Raw genomic sequence first — 13,133 nt, 5'->3', positions numbered from 1 at the left:
AAAAATGTATATGTACAGAAAAGCAGGAAGAACATAATTATTTCTGATGTGATTATGGAGAATAATTATGCCTGGTGTGATTATGTTTAATTTTTATTTATATATGTTTGTATTTTTTATATTGACTATATAATACTTTTATAATCAGAGGAAACCAGGTGGAATAAAGGGAGAGCCTAAATGATGCAAATGCTAGCTTTTACTAAGATATTCATTAAAGGTTAGAATTGCATTTCTTATAATGTAAAGAAGAAGTTACTGAATTTCAGACCATTTTAGTGTAGGTATTATTATTTTTGTAACTTTGAAGTGAATACTTTTTTCTTTGGGAGAAACTTTTTTTTGGTATAATATCGTTTTCTTAAATGCGTTCATTATATTGATTGTTTTAGCACTTTTAAATTTATTTCAGTTTTATTAGTAAGAGATACAGTTATTTTTCTACCTAGTGGTACTTGTTTTTTGAAATCATTGTTGACAACAATGATTGAGTTGGTGAGGGAGGAGATGAATGAGTAAGAACTGGATGCAGAGAAAACATGCCCTGTTTGGTTCAGAATTACATTGTTAGTTTTGAATACATAATAATAGTTTCTAATTCCTTAACTAAGGAATTCAGCTTTTGTTTCTGCTGAAACATCTTTGAAGTTTGGTTCCTTAAACCTAAGATTAAGAAATCCTAAAATATAAATGTATATAATGGAATAAAAATGACAGGTTTTGCTCTGTGCCAGTTTAAAGTTCCATGGCTTGAAACATGTTCACAAAACAAAAGTCCAGACTACATTAGGGAATTGCTGTAGAACCAAAGCTTTGACTATGCCTCATGTTAAATAATATGAATAAATTATTGATAACTTTGCATCAGTTTTATTATTAGTTTTTACGTAGATAGCCTTTTGGCACTCATGATGAAGTGATCGATTATTGCGTGTTAAGTGCTTCTCTGATTAAAAATCATTTAAAAGGAAGCTTCTGGATGGGAAGAAATTGAGGAAATTCTTTGAAAGAAATGATTTCATTTTAATTCTACAAGTTATTTTTTTTGAGCTCTTACCTGAGTTCTGAATATGTTATGCTTCAAATAAGGGATCATAATATAGTAAATAGTTTTACATATAGGGAATTTATAGTAAATGTTTAGGTTAATAAAATTGGACAACAGGAAATAATGATTATCTGCTTGTTTTATTTTGATATTTAATATAAAGTGCTGTGTAACAATCTTGATAGAACTAAACTAACTTTTTCCCCCTTAAAAAATCAAGAACCATAAATTCTTCACTGGGAAAAGTCTTAGGTTCTGAAATTTAGTGTAAATGTTTATTTTAACAAGTTTGCTTTTTTTTTTTGGTATGGAAGCTCGTTTTTAAAGTTATATAATTATAAAGAAAATCTAAAGCTATTGCGATTTTCTTGTTTTTTGTTTTTTTTCTTCTCCCAGGCTGAACTCACAGGAATCAAATGGCGTAGGTACAGTTTTGGAGGGCATGGGGACTGTGGACCCATAATTTCAGCCCCAGCTCAAGATGATCCAATCCTGTTAAGTTTCATCCGCTGCCTGCAAGCCAACTTGCTGTGTGTATGGCGTCGTGATGTCAAACCAGATTGCAAAGAGTTATGGATATTTTGGTGGGGAGATGAACCCAACCTAGTGGGTGTAATACATCATGACCTTCAGGGTAAGTTTTTTTTTTTTCCCCTTAAAAATTTTTGTATCATGTTTTTTGTACAATGGCAAATTCTGTAAAGGTTATTAAGACTGTTGCTTCAAAGAAAAATCCCAGTGTTTAATGGGTATGCCTCTCAAAAGTATATCCGCATTCTCACCTCACTTCCTCCCACCTCCATTTTTTTCAGTTTCCCATGTGCTTTCTGAGTCAGTTTTGTACATTGCACCCGTGATCCACTATTTTTAAAGGAAAGCTTATTGTGGCCTTTGGGTGTGTTGGATGGAAATAAGGCTAAGTTCATTAGTGAGTTCTGAATAATTAGCAAGACAGTAAAATTAACAGAATTAATTTTTCTTGGACTGTGGTTGCTGTGGTTCATTGCCAACTCAACTCTTTGATGGAAAATAATAAAGTGATATGGAAATTTATTAGTGTGAGCCTTACTGGACAAAATTATGAGATGGCATTGGATAGTATCTTGAAAAAAGATTGATATCAAGAATATGACCTGATTTTGGCTTAGCAGGTTTTACCTTGCTCTGCTCTTGCTTTTTATGTAATTGATTCCCAGAAATACTGGTTCCAATGTTGCCTAATTTTTAACTTCGGATTAGAATTTGGAAACTTTGCATCGTTGTGTTTCATTGTTCTAAGCTGTTTTTTTTTGTATTTACCACAGATTTATAACCATTGACAATTTTTTCAATATTCTTTGGCTTTTGGCAGAAGTTTTTGCCTTTTACCTAAGTATTTCTCTCTAGTATGCTAAGGAATTTTTCTAAATCAGGATTAATTCTGATCTTCAGTTAGAGCATTAATTTTTTTTTTAAATTTAATCTCCCAGAGCTAACTTTTATCATCTCTAAATTGCTCTATAGTTTGCTAATTTGTGGTTAAAACATTTCAGGAACTGAAAAATTTTTTCTTTTCTTTCTACTGTTTAAGCATTTATTGAATTAAATGTTTCTTGCAGCACTGCTGCTGTATTCAAGCCAGTGCAGCCAACAAGAGGGTGGACAGGAGTCAATCACCTTGACTTTACCTGCCCTCTCCTCCAAATCCTCAGTGTAAATAAAAGAAAATGAGAAGTCAAAGGTAAAAGACATGCTGCCCAGACCCCAACAACCAGGCATGTGACAGGAAGCTCTTCCTAGTTAACCAGGCCTGAAGAAGAGGGAGGAGGTCGGTCTTGAGTATGTAATTTTTAAAAATCAAATGTAGAGGTTTCAGCTTATTCTTGGAAGGAAGCAAGAGCCATAATAACATAAAGTCTTAAGTTCTTTGGGATCCTGTAAGTCCAGCTGTACATTGGTTTCTTGGGGTCCACACAAATGGTTGCTTTGAATGCAAACCCTAGGACTCCCTTTTTGATGTCCCAAGGTATACAGGGATTAAGATAAAATAGCTCTTGTAGTGTTCTCATGGCTGCTGACTGAAACAAGGCAGCTGCGGAACAGTACCTGTGCTAGTTTGAGGCCACAGGTCCATCTTCTGGCCTGTGTTACTTGCTTCAGGAACCAGATGGGTTAATTCAATCCAGCATTGCCCCAGTGGGCTGTGTTCCTTTGCACCTCTGTGGTGTAGATGTCTCAGCCGTTACTGGGCATTCTGTAGAATGTTGTTGACCAATACAACTTGTCACCAGGCTTTAAGGAGCTTCTTCACATAGGGATTGAGATCTAGGGCCACCTTCTGGTCTTCATTAATGCGGCACAGCTCTGTAGTTTGTTCCTTAAGCTCTACCTGGCTCTCTCTGACCTCATGGATGTGAGAGTTGAGTTGTTGCAAAGCGAGTCTCAGAAACTCTAGGAGCTCCTTGGCGAAGAGGTCGTGGCCTATGGGCCCTGACACCTGGGTCCCGGCCCCAGACAGAGCCAGCCCCTGCCATTACGAACTCTCCTAAAGCCCAGTTTTGATATTTTTAAGGAAGGAATAAAACTAACTTTAATGTATATTTTAGAGTCTGTTCTAAAGCTCTAACTTGGCCTGAAGGATTTAATGTCAACTTCTGTTTGAAACCTTTCTGGCTTTTCTATGCAGCCATTTTTTTTTCATCTGTGATACCTCCTGGCACAACAGCCAGAGGGCAGTAAACCACAGTGGACTAATTGAGCTGTTCACATGATGTTTCATTTGAATGAGTTCAACTCAAACCTTTCTCTCAGTATTTCTTAGGATATTTGGTTTATAAATGTAAGAACCCATTCTGGGTAAGATTGCTTACTTAGCTGCTTAATCAGCAAAGTCTCAGAACTTATGTGCATCTCAAAGCCTACTTTATGTAGGTAGCAAATGACCTCATGTAAATTAAGTTTTTAGAACATTTGGATTCTGTTTATCAGAAGTTTTCTTAATAAGATCCCTCCTAGAAGGTACTTCAGACATTTATAGTTTTCATTAAAATATGAAAAGAACTTACTTGTTCTTTAAAAATTTTTTTTCACATGTAATAGGGAAGATAATTTTTGTTTGTTTTAGTTTCTTTCTCCTTTATTTTTCATTATTGTTTATGACTCTCATCTCCTTCCGTCTCTTTGCTCCCCATATTAATGTCTTATTATTTAACTTTTTGGTCTTGTGTTTATTTGTCAGCACAAGTCATCATTTTATAGTGATGAGAAAAGAAAGCCCAATTGTTAATTAGGCTTCTTTGGTTGATGTATAGTTATTTGTCTATACTGACAAAGCAAATGATCATTGTTCTTAGAAATAAATTACTGTATTATTTCTCACGGGCTTTGTTACTGAGTTAAAAAGATGTTGGCCATTTAGATTGTGTACAGTTGTTTTAGATTGCATATGTATAATCATTAATGTCTTTTTTTGGTAAAGAATTCAGCAGAGATTGACTTCTTTTTAAGTTGTTTTTAAAATTACAGAAATACTGCATTTTAATTAGAGAATTAGGAAAACATGGACCCATCAAATGAAGAGAACAAAGAAATAAAATCCTGTAGTCTGAAATAGAGTTTTAATATTTGATGTTTATGTGTAAATGAAATTGGTATCCTATGGTTTTGTAACTCAGTATTTTTCACTTAATAATATATCATGAATGTTTTTCCATGAGAATGATTACTTTTTATGTTCTTTCGAGGCCAAAACCACTATAAACTGCTTATTCCTTGTGTGCCACCAGGAAAGCATTACAGTGATGGAACAGTCATTACTTCATTGAGAGTAAATTTTCTCTTTTTAATATTTTGAGTTTTGAGAAAGATAATAGATCAAATCATATGAAATTGTTATTTTTGGAGATGAAAGTGGTTGTAAGAGTAAATTTATATTGTTCACACTAATATTACCAAATATTTTAAACTTAGAGAAAGAAGTGACAAGAAGACAATTTAGCTTTGTTTCAAGTGAGGGATAATATGACAGCACAGTCATGAAAAAAATGGACACAAAAGAAGTATTTTAATTTGTAAATTGAGAATATTTTGGAATCTGTTTCTCTGTTTCATTCTCTCATATATATATGTAACAGTCTTTCAAATTTTGGGTAAAATAAATTGTAACAGAACACTGTTAGCAGGCTTCAACAGGAGGTATGACTGCACCCTTACTTGTAACATTCTCTTTTTATAGGAACATTTTACTGTTCCTTAAAATACTTTTTAGTTATGTTATTTGGCATTTCCCTTTGTCTTTACAGTGTATGCAAAATAGCATACTTCTAAGAAACCCCATAGTAAAATGTAATACCAAAGTAACCATCTTGTATTTAAATGTATAAAGGATCTCCATAAAAAGAGTTAATTTCACAGCACACCCACTTTTTGGTTTTATAATGTTACACTTTTTTTTTTTTTTAATGCTTGAAGTTGCTATGAGATAGTCTGAGAGAAGATGAAAATGCATTTATAGTCTGTCCTTGTCACTTGGATTAACAGTTTTGGGCTCTTGTCAGGGGAATTGCCTTTTATATCATATAGCACAGTGGTTCAGAGCGTGGGCTCGGTGCTTTGGTTTGAATTCTTGCTCAGTCAATTACTAGCTGTATATGTATTCTTGGTCAAGTTATTTAACTTATCTGTTCCTTAGTTTCTTCACTGTACATTGGGTTAGGATAAAAATAGTTAATATAGTACTTAGAACAACACACAGAGCAGTTAATCTATAGCTGTTACTATTGCTGCTATTGCTATGAGGACAACAGTTAACTCATTTCAGAATTAAAACATGGCATGTTTTACGCAGTTCTGTTTCATATACTATTTAATGCTTGCTAATGTCTGTCAAATAGTAATGTTTTAAGTATACATTTTGGTTGAAGTAGTCATATTTTTGAATTTCTGTTTTAATGTTTGGATGGAATAACTTGGAATAATGAAATTCAGAGCAATAAGAAGTTTGTCTAGACTCACACCATAAACAGAGTTTCATACCAACCCCTAAATTACATTATAAAGAGATCAGAACCTTAAGATTTGACTCGATTGGATCCCTTTAAGTTAGAGTCATGGCTTTATTGTCTTCTACCCACAGTTCTGTCAAAGCAGGCCACTGGCTGAGCACTGAATTTGTGACTATGTCCATCCGTAGGTTGAATCCTTCCATTCTCTGTCCATACGATTGCTTGTATTTATGAGTCCAGTTATGGGGGTCTGATGTAATCCCTGCCTTTGATAAATTTATTGTCTAAAAAGGGTATAGACCAGCATACCAATATGTATAAGGCAGAGAACACTAACCCCATAAAGACAAATGTAGTAGACTGACTGCTTTCCCAGTGGGCAGACATTCGTTCCAGGGCAAGTGCATCAGTGTTCTGTAAACCTGTGACAGAAGCATTATTGACCTCCAGTGCCAAGAGCAGATAGCCTTCTTGGTTTCTGGTCCATTTTATTCAACCTCTTGACAGTTAACAGCAACTGTGATCAGAGGTTGGGTATGTAAAATGAGGAGCTAATAGTTTCATTGGGAAGGTAGCTAAATGAATCTATAATTATGATACACTGGAGTTAAGTGCTTTGAGTGATTTAAGTTATGGGATTTTGGAGAAGAATCAGTTTCAGCCTTGGTGAACAAAAGGAGGAGAGATGATGGGGAAACTCAATGGAGGTGAGGCTTGAGGTGGGTGTTACAGGGTAAGCAGGAGTAGTCTAGGTTGGAGTTGAATGTGTCCTAGTCTGAGGAAGTAGTATCCACAAAAGCTGGAGGCAGTGACTGAATTGTAGGAAGAGCAGGTTTGTCTGCTCTTAGGATAGGATATGCATGAGATAGGGGAGACTGAGAGACTGGGAAGGTGGGCCACATTCTGGAGTATCCTGAGGATAAATGATTCAGATTTTGAGGAGTTGCAAGTTTCTGATTAGGAAGGAGATATAATTAGGAAGATCAACCCAGCAATAATATGAAGATAGCTATGAACAGAAAGGCCATAATATTGTAGCAAATTGTTTTATTCTAAATTGGGATATGAACTTAGATTTATGTTTATTCTAGGATGCAGATTTACTTAAATTGAAAGAATACCAATGGTTATGGACTAAATTTTATATTAACAGTCTTTGTGAATTTAATTTTATTACAGGATTGCTCTTTTGGTTTGACTGAATTCATTTCCATATTTTCAATTTGGATTTTAGATATCAGTATAGTACACTAAATTGACTTCTAATCTACCATTCAAAATCTTCTGTACATATATTTGACCATTTCACTACCTATTAGTCTGTTATGGGAAAGACATGCAATCTTGAAACGCCAGTGTAGTATGAAGAGCATGCACAAACCTCTAGGGACTGGATATGGCTTGTCCATATCTCCAGTCCAGAAAGAGAAGCATCATACACAACCTAGTATGTGCTTAATACTGTTTTTTGGATTAAAGAATGAAACCCATCCTATGTGGTTCCAGCATAAAGAGCATAGTATTGCCTTCTCAGAAGGTTGACTTATATATAAGTGTGCTTTATTAATTTTAAATGCTTTGATAACGTGAGGAAATTGAAACCTCATTAAAGTAAGGCATTGTTATTTCTGGTTTTAATTCCAAAGGGATAGAAATATCCCCCTTATTTGTATATGTTCTGTACAGAAACTTAGCACTAAATAAGCACTATCTGTAATTTAAAATTGTCTGCTGTCCTCCTATTCCTTTGCATTATTACAGATGGACAAATGTAGTTTGTCCATCTGTAATAATGGGATTACATCTGTTCACCTCTAAAAACCATTGTTCCACTATCAGTATCAGAAGTCTTAGGAATTGGCTTTATTGTCAGTGTAGAGGTAGATTGGCAGTTGTTGTAATTGTATTCATTAATAAGCATAAACCTTTTCCCATTTTAAGGAGAGCTACCACCTAGGCTACCACCTATGGAGGTGTGGACCATTGCAAAAACAGTGGCATTAGAGATTAATTAGGAAATATGGATCTGGTTTTCCTAAGTGTAAGACAATTCAAGACAGTTTAATACTACTGTTTATACTGTTGAACTAACTACAAGCCTCTGGAAGAAATAGGCATTTTATAAGGATGAAAGAAAGCTGAGAGGAGAGAGTGGTGGGCAGCCAGTTTGTTATTATAATTATTGTTCATCAGATGATGGGATTGATGTAACCTTTGTTTAGCTATCACCAAGTAATTACCTAACTCTGTCTACCCCAACTTATTTTGAAAAATGTTTGCACATGTATGTATACACCTTTTTTTTGATGACTAAGTCATTTGAAAGTAATTTTCAGACTTTATGAACCTTCACCCTTAAGTATTTCAGCATGTAACTTCCTATGAGAATATGACATCCTACTACAGAACCATTAAATTATCTAATAATTGGTCCATATTCAAATTTTCCCAGTAATGTCTTATAGCTTTTTTTTTAAATTTCCAACCCAAGAGCCAATCGAGGATCTCATATTGCATTTAGATGTTATGTCTCTTTAGTCTCCTCTAATTTAGAACATTCCCCAAGTTGTCTTTTTTTTTTTGGTCCTTCAGTGACGTGGACCCTATTTGAAGGGAGCAGTTCAGATGTCCAGTAAAATGTCCCATATTCTGAATTTGTTGATTCTTTCCTCATGATTAGATTCAAGGTAAACATTGTTGGCAAGAATATTGAGTAGGAATGTGTACTTCCCATGGCATCACATCAGAGGCCTGTCCCAGTATTGATGATACTGAAGTTGATCACTTGGTCAAGGTAATGTCTGTCTGATTTCTCTAGTGTAAGAATAACTTTTTCCTTTTGTAATTATTAGCTAAATTTGGGTTGGAACTTTGAGAATGTGTGAATGTCCTTTTCCCCAATGACTTTTCACGTGGTGTTTTGAGAAAGAACCTTATTTTAAGCCTATTAAGAAACAACAGAAAACTTTTGCAACTGTCTGCTTTTATGAAAGCATTTAAAAGATCAAATGAAGACTACTTTTTTTTTAAAGACTACATTTTAAAGCAAGTTATAGGAAAGGTTGGGGCAGATAGAATAAAGGAAGAAAACCATATTGAAGACCTAGCAAAGGAAGATTATGATGGCAAAATCATACTCTGAAAGTTAATAACCCTAACTGATTAGCATATTAAAAAGAGGAAAGTTGACAATGAAGTTTCTAGAATTATGAACAATAAACAAAATATTTAGGAATATATTACTATGTAACTTATAGTCTGAACTTTAAGTTGCTTTTTGGTGATTTCTGGTTATCTTTGTAAATGAAATAAAATCATTTTAATTAACACTATTAATGGGTATATTCTCTATTGGAATGAAAAACATTTGCTTTCTGGGAAAATGGCAACCCTTTTACATATAAAATTGACAGAAATGAAATTATCTCTGGGTAAAATGTCATTCATTTTGGAAATTTCTTTACAAAGAAAATCGGATCCCTAGCTTTCTTTCACCCTTTTTTTGTATCTTCTGTTTTGGTGGCCAGTTTGTTGTTTATTGAAATTAATGTGACTACATGTTTTGGTTTGTTTCTTCTCCAAATAGAGTTCTGGTGATTTTGAAAACAGATGAATTATATAATTGGTAGCATTCTAGACTCTTTAGGTAGTATTTTACCTATCAACATATTTCACAATACAATGGAGATTTTATTAGATGGCATTAATAATTCTTGAGATTGCTAACCAAAGCGCCTGAAAGTAAATTTTATTTTACTTTTCATATTTGTTGTTTTGTGGATAGCAAAAGAAAAATATATTTGTATTTCATAAGGAAAAAAGTACTTTTAGGGAAAACATACCCACTAGTAAATGGTACCTAGCTCTAAACAGTTTACAAAGTAAGTATACTTAATTTCACTGGGATCTATATTATTCAAATCTTGTTACAAATTTCTGATTCTTTTAATAATTATACTACTATTCTGTTTTCCTTTGTTTTGTTTTAGAGGAATTAATTTGTCAAAGCTATAAAGTAGTGATAATTTTCTTAATGATTCTAGTGCATAGTTACTGAAATACTAGATTTAATAGATAATTATATCCTCAAGAGAGAAAATAAAATTCTTAGTAAGACTTTGGTAAGCAGTAAATTCATATTTTAAAATCATGGTAAGATCATAATGCTTTCAGAATTCTTTCATATGAAGAATTGAAAAAAAATTAATGAATTCATTGGAATTATTAAGCTAAATGTGCTTGACATGGAAAGAACAAACTAAAGTCTAACTTTTGAATGTACGTAAAATGATATGTTACCATAGGCAACTTACTGAACCATGTAATTAGTTTTTTATTTTTATTTATTTATTTATTATTTTTTGTAGTTAGTTTTTTCTGTGAAAAATGAAACATTTATACCGAGATTTGGTGAAGTATCATGTAAAGGGACATATATTCTAATGACACAAAAGTTAAATAATCAATAAAAATTAGAATTTAAGGAATGTCTCCTTAGAGGAAAATTAAATCTAATCACTTTATTTGGGGTGGGGGTGGTGCTTATGTTTTGGTAAGTATCGGCACTGTGGTCTAGTCTTTTTGTGTTGATTTAAAAAGTCACCTACTTTAATAGAGTAACTCTAAGTAAAATCCTAATTAGTGAGGTATTAGAGTCACCATGGGAAAAAATAGGGTTGAAAATTAACCTAAAACTAGGGAAAATGTTATTTGGTGTATAATGGCCTTTTTTTTCCTTGATATGTTACTAATTTTAGTGATTAATACATGGTGACTGATATATAAGTATTGATTGAAGCAATATGAAGGATAGAATATTTGATCCCCCCTTGCCTATATTTTATTTCAAAAGCTTGTTCTTTAATAGAAAACTAAGATTTAGTAGAAGTTCTTATACATTAAGGTGGTATGGTTAAATACTTTTTTGCCCTGTAGAACAGTTTCTTTGTTTTATCTCTTGTTCAGGGAGATTGATAAAAGAATATGAATGTGGAACCTTGGAGAAAAAGTTTAAGTATCAGTAGGATTTCGGACCTAAATAATTAAGAAAAAAAATATATATTTGAACATTAAAATTGAATAGTGTAGAGAGATGTAAATTACATATATAGAGAACACCTTTTGCTTTACCATCAAATTCATTGCTGACATATTCAGATGGCATCAGGTTGATCTTATTGATTAGAGCATTTTATATAGAAGGTGAAATAAAAAGTTCCTAAAATAAAATGGTTTTGCTTAGGAAAGAGGAAGCAGGGTTAGAGTGTCCTCTCCCATTTTACTCTCAAACTTAGCATACTGAAAAGGAAATGGAAACTTAGAAAGAGTCCATGATTTACTCAGTCATGTCACTAGTAGCCATGGAACCAAAACCCATATTTTGCACATTTTAAAATTGAAGCATTAAAACTGTTGTCTGCCTTGAAGTCATACTCACCATGAAATTAGGTGATTGTGTCCTGTTGAGTGATTACATTAACTTCACCTGACCAATTTCAATAAAACTCACATAACTATTAGAATTTTATTAATATCAGATCAAATCTATTTCTGTATTTGCAGAAAAAACATTGACTTGCATAATTCTGAACAGAGGACCTATCATTTATGGTTTAAATGTTCTTTATCATACTTCGCAAAAATGTTACCTATTGTTCAGTTCACATAATTAATTAGTCTGGAACCTCTGACCTGAGCACATACTAAATTGATAGCAGAGGAAGTAAAAATGAAATAAATATAAATAGTTTGAGGTGTGTGTGTATAAAAAGGTAGGGATATAACATGTTTGAATATTTAGAATTGATGTGATATTAACATTTGCTTTAATACGGTCTCTTATTGAGGCCCAGATCTTTAAAAATTAGAAATATGTATAGTATAGTTAAAAGAATGGGATAATTATTAGGTGACACAGGTGGAGTTTTCTGAGGTTACTTTTTAGTTAAGTGACATGGTCTCTGGACATGTTTAAAGTACAGTAGACTAAACCAGTTTATGGATGTTTTGGTTTACTAAAGCTGCTGCAATGCAGTATACCAGAAATGGGGTGGCTTTTTCAATGGGATTTTATTAGATTACAAATTTACTGTCTAAGACCATGAAAATATCCAAATAAGGAATCAAGAGGAAGATACCTTCTCTGAGGAAAGGCTGCTGGCATCTGGGGTTCCTCTGTCACATAGGAAGTCACATGGCGACATCTGCTGGTCCTTCTTTCCTGGTTCTAGTTTCAGTGGCTGTCTCCAAATGTCTCTGGGCATTTATAAGCTTTCTGGGCTTTTACTGTCTTTTATCTTCTTTAAAAAGGACTCCAGTAAAGGATTAAGACCCACCTTGAGTGGGCTAGTTCACATCTCAATTGAAATAGTCTAACCAAAAGGTCCCACCCACAGTAGGTCTGCCCGCACAAGAATGGATTCAAAGAACATGGTCTTTTCTGGGGTACATAACCAATTCAAACCAGCACAGTAGATCTCCATGCTTAACTTTGGTGAATAATTGTTTGAAAAAGTATTTATAAATGGTTTACATTTGGTTTGTTTTATGAGGCTTAGCAACAGAAATTAGAATTTAATATACTCAGCCATGAGCATCACTTAGATTCATATTTGTGCTTAGATACTCCACTTCTTTGTGTTAGGATTTTTTATTCTTTAAAAAAATATTTTAAATGTAGAAATAATACATATATATGTTTTTCCTCCCCAAAGGATCCAAGCAATTCCTAAAGAAAACTGTGTTAATATTGTATTCCTTAAGCACTACAGAATCAGGGAACTGGATTCTATTGCTATAAGTATTTCATAACTGAGTTGCTGCCTGATGTTACCTGAAGAGATTCTCATTGAATATCATGGTTAGTAAGGCTTCGATAATTTTCTTCCAAGCTTCATCTATGTAAATATTTTTGAACAATTTTCCACAAGTACTGGGCCACATACCTATTCCTTATAAACCCAACATTGATAAAATACACTCTTTGTATAATTGGATCTTGTTTTGATCCCAAATCTTTCACATTGTGGTTTGGCAGTGAGTTCAAAATAATAAGCATTATCCTCTTGAGGCCCATCTAGGATTGAACTAAAGGGCTTCTGTAA

At 33.4% G+C, this 13,133-nt stretch overlaps 1 protein-coding gene across 3 annotated transcripts in view; it reads left to right on the top strand.

The window, feature by feature from the left end:
- Positions 1-13,133, top strand: part of MED13L (mediator complex subunit 13L) — a 358,048-nt gene that overhangs the window by 69,651 nt on the left and 275,264 nt on the right. For 2 of the 3 annotated variants that reach the window (XM_037816607.1, XM_037816608.1), the window contains exon 2: positions 1,445-1,682. The exons of the other annotated variant lie outside the window; for it this stretch is intronic. In XM_037816607.1, coding sequence (XP_037672535.1) covers positions 1,445-1,682 — 238 coding nt within the window. The remainder of the gene's footprint in view (positions 1-1,444; positions 1,683-13,133) is intronic. 3 annotated transcript variants of the gene reach the window in all.

This window comes from Choloepus didactylus, chromosome 23, assembly GCF_015220235.1.
Source record: "Choloepus didactylus isolate mChoDid1 chromosome 23, mChoDid1.pri, whole genome shotgun sequence".
NCBI classification, from domain to species: domain Eukaryota; kingdom Metazoa; phylum Chordata; class Mammalia; order Pilosa; family Megalonychidae; genus Choloepus; species Choloepus didactylus.
This window is presented reverse-complemented; position numbering and strand designations above follow the sequence as displayed.